The sequence below is a fragment of the Chenopodium album genome, chromosome 2, assembly GCF_948465745.1.
Source record: "Chenopodium album chromosome 2, dcCheAlbu1.1, whole genome shotgun sequence".
NCBI classification, from domain to species: Eukaryota; Viridiplantae; Streptophyta; class Magnoliopsida; order Caryophyllales; family Amaranthaceae; genus Chenopodium; species Chenopodium album.
Genome location: NC_137835.1, coordinates 43,085,876 through 43,108,084, shown reverse-complemented (window position 1 = coordinate 43,108,084; position 22,209 = coordinate 43,085,876). Strand labels below are relative to the sequence as shown.

The window sequence follows — 22,209 nt, the reverse complement described above, 5'->3', positions numbered from 1 at the left end:
TTTTATTGACCAAGATCAAAGTCTATTAAAACAAAAGGAGCAAGATTTACTTTCCTTAGCTTTAAACGACAAGCAAAAAATGGGAAGAGATCAAAATTGGAGAAAGAGGAGAATAGGAAAGTGACCTGCAGATCGAGCATCTCCAACTCTTTTACTAATTCAAATGTTGCGCGTGGCATCCCAGCGCAACCTAGTTTATTTTGCGCACCTGGAAAGCGCGGCTTACTATGTTGCGCACGAACACTAGTCACTTAAAAGACCAGTACTCAGATTTCGATCCCTTTTGAATTTTTTCCAATGGTTTTGTACGTTGTTAAACGTAATAACGCGTGAATTATCAACATCTTTTTAAATTGTTTTGCATCCAATAATATTTTTCTTCTTTGATAGTTTTTTGAATCATCTTGCATGCACACAGTGCTTTGTGCCTTCCCTAAGCATACGTTTTGGACGTTTTTTGTAAGAGTGTCTTAGGTCGTTCCGTAGTGGTGCTTTACGTAAAAGCACCCATAGACAGGTTTGTCATTTTTACTGTACTAATGTTATAAATGTTCGGCTTTTCTTCTTTGTTCGTGTCCATAGCAAAAAGGAAGGCGTTATCATGCAGCGTAAAAATGCAAGGCGTTATCATACAGCGTAAAAATGTATGGCGTAGGTGTTGCAGAAAATTTCCCTTCTTCTCCAGCTTTGCGAGATCTACCTCTCAGAACTAAAAGGTAGAATAACTGTACTTTAGGCGTTCGCTCACAATTTGACAGGCGTGCCGAACCATTCAGGAACAGACACTTCTTGATTGGAAGCAAATATGGTAGTTAGTGAGCTTAATGGCTTACTAGACAGTTAGGGTATCGTCCACCCCCTGTATAAAGAGCGACGAGACAATGTCGCACCTATGTAGGCACGTGCCCCCTGTCTTGAGACACGTGTACTCATCTTGTGGACAAAACTGCTGAGAGAGTTGTCTATTTTCTTCTCTCTCACTGAATTTTGATATATGTCTTCAGTTCTGGGACATGTATTTCTATCTTGTGGACACCGAGTATTGCGTTTTGACAAGCTAATTGTCAGTAACTTTATTTAGGCTGTGAATAGTGCAAAAGCAAAAACACTTTTTATCATCTTTTCAAATTTTAAAAATCAGGCTGAAGTTTCAATGACGTATCGAGGGACTTTAGACCAACGATAACATGATTGGAAGGACATCATCCCCGTTTAATCCTTTTTAAACCGATTTCTTCTCATAACATGACATCACCCAAAACACCTTTACTTGTGAAAGTGTTCCACATTTGCAAAGGATCAATCTAGATTATTTAGCGCACTAAGACTAGAAAATACTTTTTCTTTTGTTAATAGCTACTTTTCTCGAACACTTAGTGAATCAAGGATCGTTTCGACATCCTTAACATTAATGAAAGATTCTTTATTTTTTGAGAACTTCGCAGAACGAATCTTGGATTTTTTTCCTTGACTACTTTGATCATAGTCTATTCTAGACTCGATCAAAGTGGGGGCTAACTGTAGACAACTACTTTTTGCCTCTTGTCCCGAAAGGGAGTACAATGATGTCACAAAAATCCGTTCTTCATGTTAGATCAAAGTTAAAGTGTTTATGGACTACAAAATGCATTACGAAGTATGTTAAAACACATATTTGAGACCAAATAATCTTAGAGCCTTGTCCAATTACTAATTAGGCATAAAACATGCTCATACATGTTTAGACTTGATTAATAACAGACTCAAATGCGGCAAATGCAATAATTCGATCCCATAAATCTTACATTGTTAAAAACCGAGCCAAACAGATAAAACAACCATCATATTTCGTTCATGGCCTATACATATGGATATCCCTTTCAAAGAGCCTTCCAACGATATATTATATGCCCAATTCCGAGTTAAAACGAAAAACTTATGATTAAAACACTAAATCGGGCCCTAAAACCGCCGACACCCTTTAACTCTAACGGTCATATCTTTTGATCCATAACAGATTTTAATCTAATTCTAACGGCATTGGAAATTAGAAATTCAGAGCCTTCCAGTGATTTCTCAAACGCCTAAATCCGACTTTGCAATCAAAAGTTATGGATGTTTTAAAAACGCATTTTCGTATAAGGCAAACCGCATCCCAGCGTAACTCATGAATAATGATTAAACAAAGAATAACGAATTTTGCAAGGTAATTCCTACGTGATTAATGCTTGTAAATAAAATCAACTAACTTAGTCTTTAGGTATCACGTTGCACATATTGTTTGGTAATGAAATTGTGAAAAAGGAAGAGCAAGTAGAGGTCGTACTAGGGCTAAGATAGCGATTCCCCTCTAAAGGGAACATTATATTAGTACCCTCGCTCCCGAACTCATTTCTGGTTTATGTAGACCAACACTACTACAAAAAGCGTGTTTTTTTTAACGCTTTTTAGGCCCTTTTTCGACGCTAAAAAGCTTCGCATAAATATTTCTTGACGCTGCTAAAAAGCGTCGAGAATACGTGAGTCGAGAATTTTGAGGGACACATAAAAGCGTCAAGAATTTTATGTGTCCTAACTAATATACGATGTGTCGAAAAATACTCATTTCACTTATTATCCCAAATTTGTGTAGTTTTTTTAGTAACGCTTTTACATGTCCACATACTCAAATTTAGCGACGCTTTTTGTTGTCTTGTGCTTATTCGTGTCAGCCTATGGTTTGGCGGAAAACTCTTGAAATATGAAAATGTGTAAAATATGTAGACATTAAAAAGCGTCTAGAATTTTTTTTAAGCTGTTTTTTTCCTTTTATTAAATTATTACCACATTATAGTTATTTAAATTTATCATAAATTAAATTAATAACATTAAATTTAAAATAAACAAATGTTCTATATAACTAGATTAAAAAAAACAATAATAAGTCAACAATAATAAGAGTACGTAGTTAATACAAAATTTATAAAAGAAAACATCAACACAATTAATATTAAATACATCACATATTATAGTAGCTTGTCGCTAAATAAATACATCACTAATATAAGACTAAAAACATAGAAAAAATGCTATTTGTAACTGACGAAATTGACTTTTGGTAACTAACATTGTTGGTTGCGAGTGCCACCGTTACAACTAGTGAAAATTATTCGTAACCGACTAATGTTAGTAACAAATAATGTACTATTCGTTACTGGATTAAACTAACGCCAGTTACAAATAGGCTATTTTCTATGTTAGAAAGCATACTATTTGTAACTGACGTTAAGTTATACCGGTTACAAATAAAGTATTATTTGTAACTGACATAGCCTAACGCCAGTTACGAATAGTATTTTTATTATTAAAATAATAATAATAAAATGGTAGCAATAGCAAATTCCTCTACTGCCACCACCCGTACACTACATTTATATTTTTTTTTAATGTAAAGACCATTAATTGATAATAACTATCAATCTAACCAATATAAGACCAACTTTAAGCAACATCTTGTAAATTATATTGAATTGATGTACTTGTAAATTACAAATAATTTTCTCACAATTCACAACAAATAATACTCTATAACTAAAAAAAACACTTGTTAGTTAATTGATATAATGGTCAACTTTCAAATTTTGACGATTTTGTCGATTTTGTCTTTGTCTGATCTTCTTCAAAAATTTGACTGTTTTGTATGGGATAGAAGCAGTTCACACTAAGCACTTGATATTGCGACAGAATTCTGCATAGCAAAGAAATATATACATAAACAAAAGCCAAAATTAAAAAAAGGGTTGTTTCAGTTGCCAAGTGAACTCTTCCAACATGGTCAATGCATTAAACTGAGGGGATATAAAAGAAAATAAGCAACAAAACTTAAAAGAAAAACTTCAGTCACTTATTAGACAAAACTAGTCACAAATAAATTCAATACAGAAGTAATTTCACTAAAATTGTGCTATGACTAAACTACCATACATATAATTGCTTTTATAGTTGAGGAGAGAGCAATAAAACAACCTCACATATAAAATACTACAAAAACATAGGGTAGCGGATGGTTGATGCCTGAACTATAGCTCAAATTTCAGATTCTAAGATATGTCAGGGGAGGATGTAGATAAAGCTTTTTTTCCCCTTGTCTATACAAAGCTTGAGTACCACTACACACTTAATTATGGTAAGGATGATGTAGAAAACAATGTAAAATAATGCAGCATAGCTCCAATTACACTCTCTGTAGTGTAGTGATTACGTATCTATAGTACAAACTAAAACTGGAGGATACATATAGTACCAATCCATCTCCCTAGCAACATCCAATGAAATATAGATGATATAGGATTGATAACTGGTTTACATGTTAGCAGGAACAAAAGAGGATCAAATGAAGACATAATTAAAGTGAAACTCACTTTCCGAGACCTTAATAGGTGAACATGATGTTACCTTATAAATTCTAGGAAGAAAGTGGCAAATGCAAACTCATCACTTGGGTTAGCCCTGAAATTAGTCTTTGATATTCTCTGCAAGTATCTCAGGTAGATCCAGCTCATATATGTACCAAAGATGGGAAGGTAAGCTGCCGAATCTACCAAGAAAAAGCTTGCAATGATCGACAGGAGAATCATGATAGACGGTGTAGCCACTGCATTATAATAACACAAAAGCCGTGATATAATCAGAATTTTATATTTCAGTATATATTTTGCATATTTAGGTGTTTGTAAATTTTGTACATCTTTTTAAGGATAGTGTTGTTGGGAAATAAAAAATACGTAAGTCTTGATGCCAATTACAGAAAGCTCCTGATCTGGGACGATTTGCTTGATACCAACCAAAAATCCTGCAAGCACTCCATGGAAGCCAGAGATTGGCATATAGTTGCAGAAGATGAAAAGGTTATGTATCAGTAAATGAAATGGAAAGAGCTTAATACAGTGTAGGGATTAACAAGAAACTGATTTAGTACATCCAGATAAGGTTTAGGACATGTAACTAAAGTTGGCTAAAGTCAAAATCAAGCAGTTCCTTAAACCAAAATGACAATAATGGACATAGAATCATCTATACAGATACACTCTGATCATAAATCCCTATTCCCAGGTTTTTCAAGACCCAACATTAATTGCTTACAAAAGGTATAATACTCATAATTCATTGTGTAGGAGAATATTCTTGTCAAACCTAATTAGTACAACAAGTTATTAAAACCATAAGATCTTTTAAGAACCATAAATTTAAAAAAATAAAAAGAAAATTTATATTGAAAAATCCAGTGATCACAAACTGTTAATTCTATCAGTAACTCCAAAGCCAAAAATATACCGGCTGTTTGCAAAGTGCAAAGTCCTGGAACTGGGTAGCAGAATTTTGTTTGTATGAACTCTAAATGAATATAGAAGAGCAATACTGGGTACAAAAATCATACAAGATACAAACACGTGTGCCAAAAGATATCTGATGTAGCTCAAGGGTCACAAGAGTGGATAACGAGGACAAGACGGAGATGACAGAGTGGAGAGATAGCTGAAAGAAGAGAACTCAGGCAGAAATGTGAGTTAGAGAGTAAAGGAGGAGAATTGATCAACAAAGAAAATACTACATCCAGGGCAGAGCTAAAAATAGCATGTTAGGCATCAATGACGCAAGAAACTAAAGATGCTAGGAAGCACCATCACACAGGAAAGCCTTGCTACTTTGATTGCCACATGTTGACTATCAAAGTCAGAGTTTTAAGTTACATTATGTCTTTAAAATATCTAATGTGACTTTTTATTTTAGTTTCAGTTACATAAATTCAAGGTATTCAAGTGGTGCTTAGAAAGATGCCAATTTCTGACATGGATAATTCCAATAAAATATACTAACTTCATCAGCAAAAGTACAAACATAGTGATGAGGTAGAGGGTATCCTTAGGGTAACTGGACCACACTATGGAAAATCAAACAATGGTTGAGGAAGTTTTTAATGAGACAAACAGAATGAACATGTAACACAGAACTACCAAACTTAAAATGATAAACTACTCCCATTTAGTTCAAAAATACCCAATCTACTCCATATCAACAGTCCCTTTGGTTTATTCTGTCCAAACTCCAAAGATACACATAATCAAATTATCTCACAAAAGATGGACAAAGAAAGATGGTTGAAAAAACTGATTAATATATGGATCTACCCATATGACAATTGACAAATCCCATTAATTCTAATTGAATGGAGATTTCTAGTGAGCTTTTGATTCACATATCACAAGACTGTCAAATCTTGCAAAATGTTCAATGACTAACTGCACTCATCCTACATGGGTAAGAGACATGATGATAAGAACTTAAATCATTAATGAACCAATAGTAAGCTACGAATAAAATACAATGGTATTATGAGTCAAATGAAAGTAAAACTTTTAGTGATTAATCAAAAAGTTTTTGGTTGATTAGAGTTGCTGCTATAATACCATTTTTTTTCCACATGCTCCTAAAATATCAAACCTCATTGAACTTTTTATAAATTGCGGCAAGAAAATCTACAACTTACGATTTGGACAAAATCATTTTGACTCAACCAAATCATGTTTTAGTCATAAAGAATAAGCTCAACTCTCTCATAAACATCAAACGCGAAAGAAGAATATGGAGATAGATACCAATCAACATGAAACTTAATTTTAATTATTGACAAAGAATTTTGCCTGTGAGCTCTATTAGATGGAATCCTTCTACATAAATGTTTTGGAACATCATAATCATACCTATCATTTAAAAGGAACATATTCAACCAAACCTTACCCCGATGAGATCTCGGCATCATATTACTTTTACATGATATTTCATCACAATCAGAACTATATTTAGACCTTCAGCAAACTAAAATTCCCGATTCTACAGAGGCTAGATTCCCATAAATAAAACCACAATTACATGTCTAATAATGAGCAAAAATACACAGCCAATAAATATAAATAATTTTACCTGATAAATAACTCAATATATCTAAGAGTTGGGTAAATCATATCCAAAGAGCAATTTCAGCAAACTCAAGTGATGGTGATGCTTTACAATTTCGGAATCATCCCACTACTCGCCAAATGATGGTGATGAATTACAAGCTCCGGTTTCTCTCTCTTGCGCTCGAAACTCTAGCCCCCAATCTGCTACTATGAAACCCAAACTTGAAAGTATCATGTAATGAAACCCCTAAACCCATTAAATTAAATTAAAAAAAAAAAAAAAAAAAGCGAAAACAAACCCTAGAATTTCATATTTTTATTTCTTGAATAATTGGTCAGCTCAGAATTAATTAAAATACAAATAAATTAGGAGGAGATCGTGGGCGTACCTTGTTGATAAATTCCATAATTGAGTTTTAGAAGAGCTTCAGAACAGATTCAGAGGAGAATGAAAAAGGGTGGTTGTGAAAAAATGGGGTAATTGATAAGGTAGGTTGTATGCCGTAGGAGGAAAAGTATCCTAATTTCTTAAAAAAAAAAAAAAAAAAAAAAAAAAATCGTGAGTAGCATTTTAGCATTTGTAACTGGCCTTAGTAAAACCCATTAAATTTAATTAAGTCAATAAAGTTTGACTTGCTATTTGTACCTGGCTTTTCTAATGCCCCATACTAATAATTGGTCGGCCTATCTTTGACCTAATATTTGTAACTGACTTTAGTTATGCCAGTTACTAATGCTATTTTATTTGTAACCCGCATTAGCTATGTCAGTTACTAATGCCCTTGTAGTAACTTACATAATTTATGTCGGTTACTAATAGGGCATTACAAATAGAATTTTTTCTACTAGTGCAAAATAGATAGATGATGGCCTTATAGACGATGTAGTCGCTTGTTTTGATGCTCAAGTGTCCCGACCTATTCTCTTGTTGCACCTGCATTGCCTTTTCCAATAAAAAAAAGTATAAATTAGTACATTACACAATATAGGCTCAAGATTCAACATGTTGTATTTAAAGAACAATGAAAAGACCAATGTGTTTAAACCAGAACAAACACATGCTGAGAAAACTACAACTTTCAGAGCATATTAAGAACTAGTCCACAAGTGGTGGGTCTGCAGGGTCAGCTGGGTTGTCCACAACTTTCAAATTATGCTATGAAGACTGTTGCAGAAGTATTTGATACGAGTGAGAAGGCTGCAGGCTCAAGTGGTGGGTCTGGAAGATTTGCTGGGTCACCCTCGGCTTGGGTACCTCCAAGAGTTGGATGGTGCAAGCTAAATGTGGATGCATACTGTATTGATAGTGTGGGCAGTGGCTTAGGTGCTGTGATTAGGGATAGTGTAGGAGTAGTATTGGCTGCAGGGACTTTTTAGTGTGGGGATAAATGGGAAGTGAAGGTGGCAGAAGCAAAGGCTATAAGTTGGGGTCTCAAATTGGCTTGCATGTTGTTCAGGCATTGCATGATCGAAGATTAGGCTCAAGTGATTTTTTTTATTTTTTATCTTAGAGGATATTTTATGCTTTTGTTCAAACTTTAATACTGTTAAATGGTGTTTTGTTAAAAGGGGAGGGAATAGGGTAGCATATGAGGTGGCTTGTCTTCAACCTTGGGAGATTGGTCATCGAATGTGGTTTAATGATATCCTAACTCATATCCTCGATGTAGCTCATTTCGATCAATGCAATTAGTCCCCTTTGTGGGTGTTTTTTAAAAAAAAAAAAGAAAAAAAAAAAAAGAACAAGTCCTCAATAGAATCTAATAACAGTCTTTGTATCAACCAAGTATAATGAAGCACCATAATTATACCATTATAAATATCAAAGAAAAAGATAAAACAATTCAAATGCGTTTCCACAAGTATATAAGTAAAGATAAACGACAAAGCTAATAAAAAAAATAATCGAAGTTTATACACACACACACAAGCTCATAATTTCATACACACACACACACAAGCATTTCGAATTTCACCTCTGATTTTCAGCTCTGAACTTCAGATCTGAATTCAGTTCTGAAATTCAGCTCTGAATTCAGTTTTGGATTTCAGCTTTGAATTTAGTTCTGGATTTCAACTCTGATGTCAAATCTAATTTTCAGTTTTGAACTTCAGATCTAGAATTCTGTAATGAATTCAACCCGAAATTCAACTCTAAATTCAGTTCTAGATTTAGTTTTGGATTTCAGCTCTAATTCACAAACTAGAAACTGAACGGCAAAAGTATGATGAAGAGCACATTAAGGAGGACAAGTTTGTGGAACTCTTCGCATTTTCTTAACCAATTTTCTTCTTCTTATTACATTCGCCTGTTTTTTGCTTTGAACTAAATTTTTAGCTCCAATTTCAACTTGGTTTATTCGAGCAAATACTTTGAAGCTGGTTAAGAAAGTTTGAGATATCATGTTTGATCAACCATTTAGACTTCAGAACATCAAATAATATTAATTTATCTCAAGAAATCTAGAATACCTAACAACTTGACCACATCTATATAGCGAGTGCAAGTCAGAATCATAATGGAAAATGCTTGTTATAATTTAATCAGGACAACACAATAACCACCCTACTGAACATGACTTTGGCTTACAAAGTTTTCTCCTGTATGGGAAATAATACTGGAGACTGATAACAAGTAAAAGGCAGATGACTTAGGTGAACTTAGCAATTTGTAGATGCCTCACTAGGTAGGGTGAAAGCCATAAAGATTTCAGAAAACCAAGATTCAATCTAGTTATAATCATGTCTCATAATGGAAAGTGCAAGTTGATCTGAATTTTTATCCATTTGATAGAAGCTTTTTTTATCAATGATGTGTCTATTTTATATAGTATTTTACCCCCGTCCCTTGGTCATAATTAGTAGTGTTTTTGGCTCTTTGGAGCCACTTTTATTACTAATTGGTGTTTTCTAGTGTTTTCGTAGATTTGGTTGACTTTTGCAGGGATTTACACTTTTGGAGTATTTTCCCGAGATATTTTGGAGCAATCACGAGCATTGGAGAAGCATGACCAAAGTTTATAGCCCAGGGCCGGTTAGAGCCATCGAACCGGTGATTAAGGGCTCGGTATAGGTGATACCGGGGCATTTGGACCGAGTATTCAAGACCCAAAGAGGAAACCCAGATTGGCCCGAAGAATTGGAGCCCAATCGAAGTCCAATTAGTGGCCCAAATGAGCCGCCCGGCCAAAGAGGCTGGCGCCCGGAGGCGCGCCCGGCCGGGCGGGAGAAGCTTTGGCTGGCGCACGGTGACGCGCCCGGCCGAGCACGAGATTATTAATATGAGCAAAAAGGCGCGCCCGATCGGGCGGTGCCTCGCCCGATCGGGCACGTGTTTTATTAGTTGACGCTTAACGTCGTTTTAATTTGTTTTAATTTAGGATTGTGTACGGAGTATAAATACTCCTCCGTAATATGATTTGAGGAGGCTATTCTTCTCCTCTTTACTGTTTCTTTACTCTCTTAATTATTCTCTTAGAATCCTTTCTCTCAACTTTTGTTCTTAATTCTTCCATTAATTCCAGATTACTTTTTGGTAACAATTTCTTCCCCTTTAACTTCAGTTATTTTATTTGCTTCCTTGATTATGCTTTTATTTATTTATTTGATTAGTTTAGTCATGATGATTTGTGAGTAGTTTAATTTCTAGGGTTTATGGGGATCTAATAAATAATATGAAGGGGTAATTTATTGTTGTTAATTATCAATGCTAGATTAATTTCCTATTGATTGATTTAATGCTCTGTGACTAGATTAGGCCTATCTTTTATGCATGAGTTTGACAATATTGATTCAAGATTCGAGAGATGAGAATTAATGTTTAGGTCTAGTTTTAATAGACAGGTTAATTTATAAATGGTTAAGTCGAGATTCGAGAGATGAGATTTAATACCGGTAAATTAATTATGTGATTGTAATACGTAGCGAAAGCCCTTTACAATCTGGTTAATTGATGCATTGATGATTGACTATTATTGATTATTGGTATTGCATGATAATTTCTTATTGAATTGTTTTAATGTTTTACAATTGCGGCTTGTAAAAGTATAGCAATATTAAATTGATGAATCGAGCAGATGTTAATTTGATATTAAAGGCTATTTTCAATAAGAACTTAGATCTAGTAAATTGCGAGAGCCTGCTAGATCTATGTTGATTAATAAATTGCGAGAGCCTATTGATCGTGTTATTTATGCAATGTCAATGATTGATTACTATGTTTTACCCTGGAGTATTATTTATTGGTGAACCTATGCCTTAGATCCTTTTATATATTGTTTTCTCCCTACTCCTATTCTTTGTAGTTTAGTTTCATACTCAAATATAAATATTGGTTACTTAGATAATTTAGATTATAATAATTAATTAGGAGTAAAAAGACTTGTTTCCCTGTGGAGATCGACCCTACTTCCCTATCTACTTTAGTTAGAGGACTTAGGTATTTACTTTTTATTAGGGGATACGACTTTACCCTGTCAAAATTTGGCGCCGTTGCCGGGGAAACGGTTTTATTTTTATTTCTGATTGTTTTTGTAGTCTAGATTATTTTCCCTTTTGTCTCAGAGAGCGTTCTCTAAGACAAATCTCATATTTGCTTCTAGTTTTTGTTTATGCCCAGGTGTTCCAGATCAGGTTACATCCCATTCGATCCTGAGATCGAACGTTCCTTCCATAGACAGAAGAATTTCTACAAGCAAATCCTGGCGGATTTTGGTGATAATAACAATAATCACCGAAATCCTCCAACTGGTTCTAGCGATTCAGAGACATCATCAGACGCAGAATCAGAGATGACGGCTCCAAAGAAGCTTAGTGATTATTCACAACCAAGGCTTACGGATTTTCCACATCTCACCCCTACTCCGGCTCTTGATGGGGTTCAATTTGAAATCAAACCTCAATTTATAACGATGATAGAGAGGAAGCAATTCAGTGGAGCCAAGGGTGAAGACCCGAATCTTCACATTGCCGACTATAGTCAATATTGCAACACCATCAGGCAAGCCGGGGTCACTCAAGACCAAATCATGGAGATTCTTTTTCCCTTCTCTTTAACTGGAAAAGCTAAATTGTGGTTTAATGGCTTAAATAGAACTACACTTGGTATAACTGACTGGGAAAATCTTGTTTTGAATTTCTATAACAAGTATTATCCTGCAGAGAGAACAACAGTACTACGGAGTGCGATTCAGAACTTTGCCCAAGAAGCCGATGAATCTTTATATGAGGCTTGGGAGAGGTTCAAGGACTTACAAAGAGAATGCCCTTACCATAATTTAGCGCAATGGCAGTTAATCCAAGCCTTTTATAACGGCATTGGAAATTCCTCTAGAATAATTTTAGACTCTGCAGCTAGTGGGAGATTTATGAATCTTAATGTTGATAATGCAGGCCAGGTTATTGAAGATATGGCGATACACAATTCCCAATATGGGAATCCTAGAGGATTTGCTAACAAGGGGAAGCATAGTGTCGACTTTGTATCCTTTTTGCAAGCTCAACTAAACTCTATTTGCCAAAAATTAGATAATCTGAGCACTGCTAATGTAGCTAATGTTTCTGCAATTAATAATAATTCTAATGAGGCTTTTTGTGAAAATTGTGGTATTGTAGGTCATTGGGAGCAAGATTGCAGGAGTTCCGTGGAGCAAGTTAATGCCTTCCAAGCTTATAGGCAGAATAACCCATACTCCAACACCTACAATCCTGGGTATCGGAATCATCCGTACCTTTCCTACCGGAGCACTAATGTTCAAAATCCACCACCACAAGAACCACAGGCGCCACAACAGCAGAAATATTATCATCCCAATGCTAGCCAGAAGAACCAACCACAACAAACCCCCTCATCTTCCGACCCTTCTCTGGCGGAAATAAGAGCAATGTTGGTTAATACGCAAAAGCACATGGAGAGCAGAGACGCGACAATTGATAAAATTCTAGCGCTTAATAAAATTATGGATAATCAAATTGCGCAACTCTCCGCTACTCTACAAGCTCGCCAACAGGGAGCTCTGCCAGCACGGCCGAATAGGCCTACGGATCAAGCATTTGCAATTACTCTACGGAGTGGTTCAAACTATAAAAGGCCCTCTAAGCCCAGAGTTGATGAACCTGTTGTATTAAATAATGCTAATCTTGATTCCGTTAAACCAAACAATGTAGTTGATAGCCCTGCAGGGCTAAAGGATAATACTAACATATCTAATTCTACATTGCAGGGTACAACTCCAGAGAAGGTGGCTACTTCAGACAAGAATAATAATGCTCCAAAGCCAATTATCAAAATTCCTTTCCCCAATTGTCAATTGAAGACAAACTTGGATAAGCAGTTTGGTAAGTTCCTGGAGGTGGTTAAAGATTTGAAGGTAACAGTTCCCTTTACTGAATTGATCACACAAATCCCCTCATATGCAAAATTTATGAAAGAAATATTGACGAGAAAAAGGTCTATTAGTGAGGTAGAGACAGTAGCTTTCACTACAGAGTGTAGTGCTGTACTTCAAAATAAGTCTCCACCTAAATTAAAAGATCCGGGTAGTTTTTCTATCCCTTTTCATATTGGCAATCTCTTGATTGATAATGCATTATGTGATTTGGGTGCTAGTGTTAGCGTCATGCCATTATCTGTGTGTTCTAAGTTGAATATGGGTAAATTAAAAGCTACCAATATAACTCTACAAATGGTCGACCGTTCTTTCAAATACCCCTTAGGTGTTTTAGAGGATGTCCCCGTTAGAGTAGGTAAATTTTATATACCTGTAGATTTCGTTGTTCTTGATATGGCTGAGGATACGCAAACCCCAATTATTTTGGGTAGACCATTCCTTAACACTGCAGGAGCAGTCATAGATGTAAGAAGTGGTAAGTTAACACTATCAGTAGGGGATGATAAAGTTGTTTTTAATCTGAATAATGCCCCTAAAAGCTCCATGACTGAGGAGAAATGTTTCAGTGCTAATGTGGTTGTAAATTATTCTAACAAGCCCCAAGCTCTTGAAAAAGATCCCTTGGAGGTGGTATCTTGTGTTGCATCCATTTCAGATGAGATAGACAAATGGTAGAAGGAAGTCGATGCAATAGAAAGAGCACTCTATAATGTTGGTCTTGGTTTCGAGGATGAACAAGTGGAACCGATCAAGCAAGTTGTGCAAACCGAGCCTACGGTAAGTGTTCCACCGGATCGAGTTGCAAGAGTTGAACGCGACAATTTGGAGCAACCTTCGATCGAAGGAGGATTTTTAGTGCGTAGCATTCAAGATCCCCCAGTCCAAGTCAAGGAGGATCCACCAGATAAGGTGATTTGGCGTCCCACAGGGTATGTCAGGAAGCCGCATCACAACCTAAATACCGCTAGACCGGGTGAGAAACCACCCGATCAAGCGTTAGGCCAAGGGTCCTAGATATTGTACTTGGTAAGAAGGTCGTGCGGGACCTAGATAAACCAGTGCTTTGCGGGAGACAACTCGTATTTTTAATGCTTTTAGACTAGTTTTTCTTTTCTTTTCTTATGAGAGGAAAGATGAGGGAATTTAACGAGTTCTATGAGTGTTCGTACAGGTTTGAAGGAAAAGAGTTAGCCAAATTTTGGAGAAAAGAAGAAAATATCGATTGGACAATTTAGCCTCGGGCTCGATCGGGCGAAGCTCGCCCGATCGGGCGCCAACCGGGCGAGTGGCGCCCGATCGGGCGCGAAACTTGTCGTTTACGGACTTAATTGTCCGCCCGATCGGGCAAGCCTCGCCCGACCGGGCGCGAGAAGGTCAAATTTTTGAACCTCAAGATCGCCCGATCGGGGAACGGCGCCCGACCGGGCGCGAGAATTGGTTAAAATCGGGCAACTTAGATCGCCCGACTGGGCGAGGGCCGCCCGACCGGGCGCGAGTACCAGCACATGAAATATCCCAGATCGCCCGACCGGGCGACCCACCGCCCGACCGGGCGCGAGTGGCGTCCGCCCCCCTTCTTCTTCTTTCTTTCCTTCTTTCTTCCTCCATTTCTTCTTTCTCCATTACTTTCTCTCTCTAAAACTCAAATTTTCTCTAACTTCTCTCTAAGATTTCTCTTCCATTACCAACCCAAATTCAAAACTCTTTACATATTTGTGATCCTCTCTTCATCCTCTTCACTTTCATATAAAAATTTTTCAGTTTTAATTCAATAAATTTTCAAACCCATTTCTTGAACATGGCTTCAAAGAGGGCTAGGTCCATTTTTGGTAGGAGCTCCAGTTCGAGGGAGGAATACAACCCGGACTTGCAACTCCCGTATTGGCCGACGATCCGAATTGTGAGCCGGGAACAAAAGGAACGGGTAGAGCATTTGGTCGGTCGTGAGGTAATTCCTTCTCGGTGGTTACACCGCCCTACCCTAGAATCATTTGGTTTGTATGATTTTGTTAAACGATTTTTGAATGACATTGGCATGAGAAAATTTGTTGACATGCACTATCCTACATACCGAGAACTTACTTGTGAATTCCTGTCCACTTTTCATGTTGTTAGTAGTAGAAATGGGCCAAATTTATTTTTCAGGTTAAATAATAGAAATATTAGTTTAACTTTTGTAGAATTTTGTAAAATTTTTGAATTAAATTCTGAATTATCTCACCAGTGGCATGCGGACTATAAAATGGGTGACTTATATTATGCTTTGACTGGTTTACCTACCCCCGACCCCCAACATGCTAGTACCAAACCTATTCACCACCCTGTCCCAAAAATCTGGCAAAGATTTGCGGGTTTGTGTTTTTTAGGTAGGGTCGAGCCTCATAACGCTCAAACTAACGAACTAGCTGTCATAGGACATTATGTGTACGGGTACGGGAAATTGAATATAGGTAGGCTTATAGTTCACCATTTGAGTAGGCATGCCACAGCCAGCACCACTTCCAAGTCCCCTATCCGTTTAGGAGGCCTTATCACTCGAATAGCGGTGAAAAAGGCCGGTTTTGTAGTAGACGGACCCTACCAGCTGACCAACTGTGGACCAGATACCTACATGACTGCTAGGTATTTTGAGGATGTGGGGTGGGTTAGACCGGATAGCGAGCAGACACCATTTTGGTGTATTCGGACTGGGAACGAGCAACCTTTGCCCATTTTCCCTTACCCAGTCCTGACTTGACCGCTTTTCCCCCAGGGCAACCTTCTTACACTTTTGATGTTTTAGTTGCCAACGCTAGGGGGCAGGCACCACCACCACCAGTTCCACCACCCCAGCCTCAGCCTGAGGTGGCTTTCTCTCCACCTCGTATGTCCCATTCCGTCCCTCATGTTGACTTTGGCCCAGTTTGGGATCTTCGGAGTATAGGTCAAGCCCTAGGACGTATCGAGCATTCGCATACTGACCTTAGGAGGATGGTAGGCTCCTTAGACCAGAGATTAGGGTACCTAGAGAGGAACAAGGGTAGAGCTCTCTACCCTATGTACGATGATTATGCTCGTCGGGGCAACATTCCCGACGACGCTATTCACCCTGATTGGTTTCAGCCACCACCCCAGGGATACGATAGGGATCCCACTGCCCGTGGTATTTACACTGACTATTCTTCTTTTTTCGGGTACGGGTAGGACATTCCTTTCGGGGGACCGGCGGGGGGGAATTTTCACGCTGATTATTTTGGTGGTAGCTCTTCTGGTGCAGGTGGCAGTGGAGGTGCGGGTCTCGGCTCGATGGATGAGGATGATGAGGACTAGCTATGCTGGGCTAGTTTCCGAGCCAATGAGGACATTGTCTGATTCTGGCTTGGGGGAGATTTTGGTTTGGTATTTTTCTTTTTCTCTTCTCTTTTATTTTTGGTGTGTTTTCTTAGGTTAGATTTCTCGCTTTCTAGGTTAGTTTTACTGCTTTCTTTATATATAAAAATACAAAAAAAATTGAAAAATAAAAATTCCAAAAATACGTTCCAATGATTCATTGTTATGCACATTGTGGAGGACGAAGGCATTTATTCTTTTAGGTAGCCTCCAGATATTGTAGATACATTTGTTCCCTTCTTGCTACCCATGTTGTTGCCTTGACTTTTTGTTGTTTATTAGCCGCATTACAAGCCTATTTTGCCCCATTGGTTACTAGTCCCAAGCTTGGCTTGGGGGAGCTATTAGTGAGTGAGGTGAGGGAGTTTGTAGTGTGCTTATTATTTGCACAATTTGGGTGGGATTTGAGAAGTTGTTTTGTTGTCATTCATGTTTATTTTTGATGTGTTTGAGAGTTATATTTTCTTGAAAAAATAAAGCATGATATTATCAGAAAAAAAAAGAAAGAGAAGTTCAAGAAAAAAATGTGAAAAAAAATAAGTGAACTTCAAAAGAAAAAAAGTGTTCAAATGTTCTAGTTTGAGGTTGATCAAAAGAAAAAAATGATAGAGCCTCAATGAAAAAAATTTCAAGTTTGGAAAATAAAGGTTGTTTATTCACTCTATTACTTCATTATTATATCTTATGAGTGAAATTGTAAGAGTTGGGTTTATTTATTATGATTGGAGTATATTTTGGTTGATGTTAGAGTTGGTTATGTAGGAGATGTTGATCACTATTTATTTTGATCGTGGGTTTTATTAGGATATGGCTCCTTTAAGCATAGCTTTTCTCTCACATATTCCCAAATATTTCCTACCCCTTACCCTAGCCTTACATTACAAGCTTTAAAGACCTTCTGACCTTTGTGCATAGAATTGTATGAATGTGAAAGGGTTGTTTATCAATGCAAGTTATGATTTGACATATTTCGAGTCGACCAGTAGGATTGAGCGTTCATTGTTTTATACACACGAGAGTGTGAGTTGGGAGGGCATTGTTCACATAAAGAGGTTGGATGGAGAGCGATCGAGTACATCTTTTACTCGCCACGAAAATGAGAGTTGAGTGTGTGAGCACTAGTCTTGAATTCTATATGCTCTTGTGGTTTGCTCTGTTTGACAATTATTAGGAAAGATTGGTGATTAGATGGATTTGATTGGTTGACTTTGAAGCATGTTTATTTGATTTACCCTGGATCGTTTGTGCTTGATTTTTACTTTTTGGGGTGAAGTATATTTATTGATTCATTGATGAGATCTTTGCTTAAGGACAAGCAAAGGTTTGGCTTGGGGGAGTTTGATGTGTCTATTTTATATAGTATTTTACCCCCGTCCCTTGGTCATAACTAGTAGTGTTTTTGGCTCTTTGGAGCCACTTTTATTACTAATTGGTGTTTTCTAGTGTTTTCGTAGATTTGGTTGACTTTTGCAGCGATTTACACTTTTGGAGTATTTTCCCGAGATATTTTGGAGCAATCACGAGCATTGGAGAAGCACGACCAGAGTTTATTGCCCAGGGCCGGTTAGAGCCATCGAACCGTTGATTAAGGGCTCGGTATAGGTGATGCCGGGGCATTTGGACCGAGTATTCAAGACCCAAAGAGGAAACCCAGATTGGCCCGAAGAATTGGAGCCCAATCGAAGTCCAATTAGTGGCCCAAATGAGCCGCCCGGCCAAAGAGGCTGGCGCTCGGAGGCGCGCCCGGCCGGGCGGGAGAAGCTTTGGCTGGCGCCCGGTGACGCGCCCGGCCGGGCGCGAGATTATTAATATGAGCAAAAAGGCGCGCCCGTTCGTGCGGTGCCTCGCCCGATCGGGCACGTGTTTTATTAGTTGACGCTTAACGTCGTTTTTATTTGTTTTAATTTAGGATTTTGTACGGAGTATAAATACTCCTCCGTAATATGATTTGAGGAGGCTATTCTTCTCCTCTTTACTCTTTCTTTACTTTCTTAATTATTCTCTTAGAATCCTTTCTCTCAACTTTTGTTCTTAATTCTTCCATTAATTCCAGATTGCTTTTTGGTAACAATTTCTTCCCTTTTAACTTCAGTTATTTTATTTGCTTCCTTGATTATGCTTTTATTTATTTATTTGATTAGTTTAGTCATGATGATTTGTGAGTAGTTTAATTTCTAGGGTTTATGGGGATCTAATAAATAATATGAAGGGGTAATTTATTATTGTTAATTATCAATGCTAGATTAATTTCCTATTGATTGATTTAATGCTCTGTGACTAGATTAGACCTATCTTTTATGCATGAGTTTGACAATATTGATTCAAGATTCGAGAGATGAGAATTGATGTTTAGGTCTAGTTTCAATAGACAGGTTAATTTATAAATGGTTAAGTCGAGATTCGAGAGATGAGATTTAATACCGGTAAATTAATTATGTGATTGTAATACGTAGCGAAAGCCCTTTACAATCTGGTTAATTGATGCATTGATGATTGACTATTATTGATTATTGGTATTGCATGATAATTTCTTATTGAATTGTTTTAATGTTTTACAATTGCGGCTTGTAAAAGTATAGCAATATTAAATTGATGAATCGAGCAGATGTTAATTTGATATCAAAGGCTATTTTCAATAAGAACTTAGATCTAGTAAATTGCGAGAGCCTGCTAGATCTATGTTGATTAATAAATTGCGAGAGCCCGTTGATCGTGTTATTTATGCAATGTCAATGATTGATTACTATGTTTTACCCTGGAGTATTATTTATTGGTGAACCTATGCCCTATATCCTTTTATATATTGTTTTCTCCCTACTCCTATTCTTTGTAGTTTAGTTTCATACTCAAATATAAATATTGGTTACTTAGATAATTTAGATTATAATAATTAATTAGGAGTAAAAAGACTTGTTTCCCTGTGGAGATCGACCCTACTTCCCTATCTACTTTAGTTAGAGGACTTACGTATTTACTTTTTATTAGGGGATACGACTTTACCCTGTCAATCAACTGGTTAATATAGCATCTTATTGCCATTGAAAAAGATACAACAAGCCAGCAAGCATAGGAAAAGTCAAATATTTTTTTCATTTTCAACATAATAATTTAGTAAGGGGTTTTAAAAAATCCATTTCTAGTAAATACATAAAACTGACATGTATTCTGTAAAGTGGTAAAAAAACTTACATGTAACTTGTAGCCTGGTACAACAAATGACTACACCTTAAGCTTCTTAAAGGTATTTCTTTGACAGTGAATGTTAGGCCACATATCCATGTCAAGAACATGGCTAATAGTGTGAGAGGCCACATGAGCTGGAGATACAATTTACAAAAGAGAAAACGATCAAAGAATGTTAGTTTCTACATACAGAACAAAAAACAATTAAACAAAATAAAAAATTTATCAAAAAGAGGCTATCAAATAACTCAAAAGTCATCATAATCGTGCTTCAAATGCAGAACAAAAAGCTAAATTTTCAGAATAGACATAAAATAGAAGCACAATGAAACATAAAATACTTTGTATACATGTAAAAACCTTGAAATATCTACTGTCTATGAATCAAATATTTAAACAATACTAACAAAGCAATTACTAACAGGAAGGAAAAATTCATCAGGAATATTTTAATAAGTTGACCAAAAGTAGCAACATAATTCATAAAACATTGACAATCAAACAATCAATACCTTCATAAGATATTCACAAGTAATCTGGATCCCTCAATTTTTAAAGAGATGCACAAAAGTCAACTAAGATATGTATGGTAATGTTTCTAAGGGGGGGGGGGGGAATAAGCTGAAATTGCTACTAATGTCAATATGTCAGAATATTTGGTTCGGGTTATTTAGTGTATGTGTGTGTATACGAGGGATATTTTAGAAACATATTTAATGAGATGTTATTAAAAACGGTAACAGATTTTGTTTGGCATTATGATTCTGTTTATTTCTATTCATTAATAGCCTAAGATCATAGGTATGGTTAGTGTGGTTCCGAATTATAATGACATTTTTATTCCCTATACTGCTTTTATATGATAAATTGATAATATGATGTCAAAATTGTGATTTCAAGAACTGTATGAAATTTTACTTTTGTTGTCATGCATTTCTCTTTTATACTCTCTAAAGTACCCATCTCATAATACTGCGAGTTTTGTTCAATTTTTTGTTATCAATTGTGAAATTTTATTATCACCCTTTTTATAATTTGTGTTGTGTTTGGTGGATTTTGTATCAGTCTAGGGAATTGATTAATATCATAAGGAGTGAGCAAACTTTAATTCATATGGCCAAGTGCGTTGCTGCGTACTCAAGAAAGCAAGATTTAGGCCTGTAGAAGCTGGGAGCAGTGTCAAAGTTATAAGTTATTGCAACTAGATGCTACCCTTAAGTCCCTATGTAAGATTCTACAAGGAAAACTACATCACCACGTAGAAGTTTTTTCCTTGATTCCATTATTGTAATGATTTTGATTTGGTTTGCAAATATCTCTATGTTTCTTCCTTTTGGGTTTAAATGATTTTAATTTGGTCAACAGAAGGGAAATTTTGCAATTATGTTTTAGTCTTATGAGTCTTGAATCAGAATTAGCTTTTTTGTCTTCCACAGACTTGTACAAAAACGTGAACCAAGAGTACTTGTCTTCAATTATTCAATATCTTACTAACATCAAAATGAGAGAGATTATGCACTATGGGGCATTTTAGTATCAAATATATAAACAGACAGAGCTTAATTGAACTAGGCACCACAACAACAGAGGTCGTAACTGCTATATGAACAGTTGATACAGCTAAAATAAAAGCAATATTTGAACAAAATTAATGCAATTCAATATAATTAAAATTATGACGCTGAGTATTTTAGAACCTAACTTTATATCTGAAATAATTTTGCAATTGAAAAAAACAAACTAACATAAAGAACTCTTCTTACCTAGTAAAATGAATGCATCTCAGCTAATAGCCTAATAAGTTGAGAAATCACCAATAATATATCACATCAAAGCAACAAAGAAGAAATTAAAAAATTCATATAAATTTTATAAACTGCAAATCGCAAAAAGACATACATTCAGCAATATTCGCCTTTGCTATTAGAGACTCGGCGATTCAACTCTGCTTTGGTCCAACCAATAACTCTGAAAGAATGGGGTAACAAAATCAATGTCAAGTTTTACATGTCGTAAAAAAATAGATCCAAAAAAATGAAATTAGCAATCCAATAAAACACTAATAAGCTAAGTAAGAAAATATCTAGAAACTAAGAGATTAATTGTAGAAATAGAAATTCAACAAGATTTATAACCTAGGGTTTGAAACGACTAAAATTGAATACTTGCAACTTGCAAGTATCAATTAAAATTACACAAAAAATGAAAGAAGCAATTTATATCTATTAAGAGTAGAAAATTAACAAAGATTCATGTAAAAATGTAACCTCTGAGGAGAACAAGAGCAATGGCTGTAGCAAATCAAATTTCAATGCAAACCATCATATCTGATAGAAAGACAATAATTTTCG

At 36.2% G+C, this 22,209-nt stretch overlaps 1 protein-coding gene and 1 non-coding gene across 4 annotated transcripts; both read right to left on the bottom strand.

The window, feature by feature from the left end:
• Positions 1-3,334: 3,334 nt before the first annotated feature.
• LOC145598413 (uncharacterized) lies at positions 3,335-21,914 on the bottom strand. 3 transcript variants are annotated; one of them, XR_014103555.1, is made up of 6 exons: positions 21,758-21,914; positions 19,865-19,992; positions 7,307-7,860; positions 6,940-7,124; positions 4,414-4,612; positions 3,335-3,706 (listed from the first exon to the last, which is right to left on the bottom strand). XR_014103555.1 is itself a non-coding variant. In XM_081654763.1 (5 exons), exons 2-5 carry the CDS (start codon positions 6,978-6,980, stop codon positions 3,586-3,588), a joined length of 468 nt encoding a protein of 155 aa, XP_081510889.1. In that variant the 5' UTR covers positions 6,981-7,124; positions 7,307-7,465; the 3' UTR covers positions 3,335-3,585. The 3 variants fall into 3 exon arrangements, 2 of the variants coding, with proteins under 2 accessions (XP_081510889.1, XP_081510898.1); XM_081654763.1 differs by lacking the exons at positions 19,865-19,992; positions 21,758-21,914 and adding an exon at positions 4,704-4,810 and having other exon boundaries at positions 7,307-7,465; XM_081654772.1 differs by lacking the exons at positions 19,865-19,992; positions 21,758-21,914 and adding an exon at positions 4,743-4,810 and having other exon boundaries at positions 7,307-7,465.
• On the bottom strand, positions 12,089-12,195 carry LOC145607674 (small nucleolar RNA R71). The gene has a single exon (XR_014105602.1). It is a non-coding gene; the product is annotated as a small nucleolar RNA R71 (small nucleolar RNA).
• Positions 21,915-22,209: the final 295 nt, after the last annotated feature.

Coding starts and splice junctions, on each gene's coding strand:
- LOC145598413 (XM_081654763.1), bottom strand. CDS start 6,980: ATGATTTACCCAACTCTTAGATATATTGAGTTATTTATCAG. Junction 4,811..6,939: donor TATATTGAGTTATTTATCAG/GTAAAATTATTT, acceptor GAGTGCTTGCAG/GATTTTTGGTTGGTATCAAG. Junction 3,707..4,413: donor TTCTTCCTAGAATTTATAAG/GTAACATCATGT, acceptor TTTGCTATGCAG/AATTCTGTCGCAATATCAAG.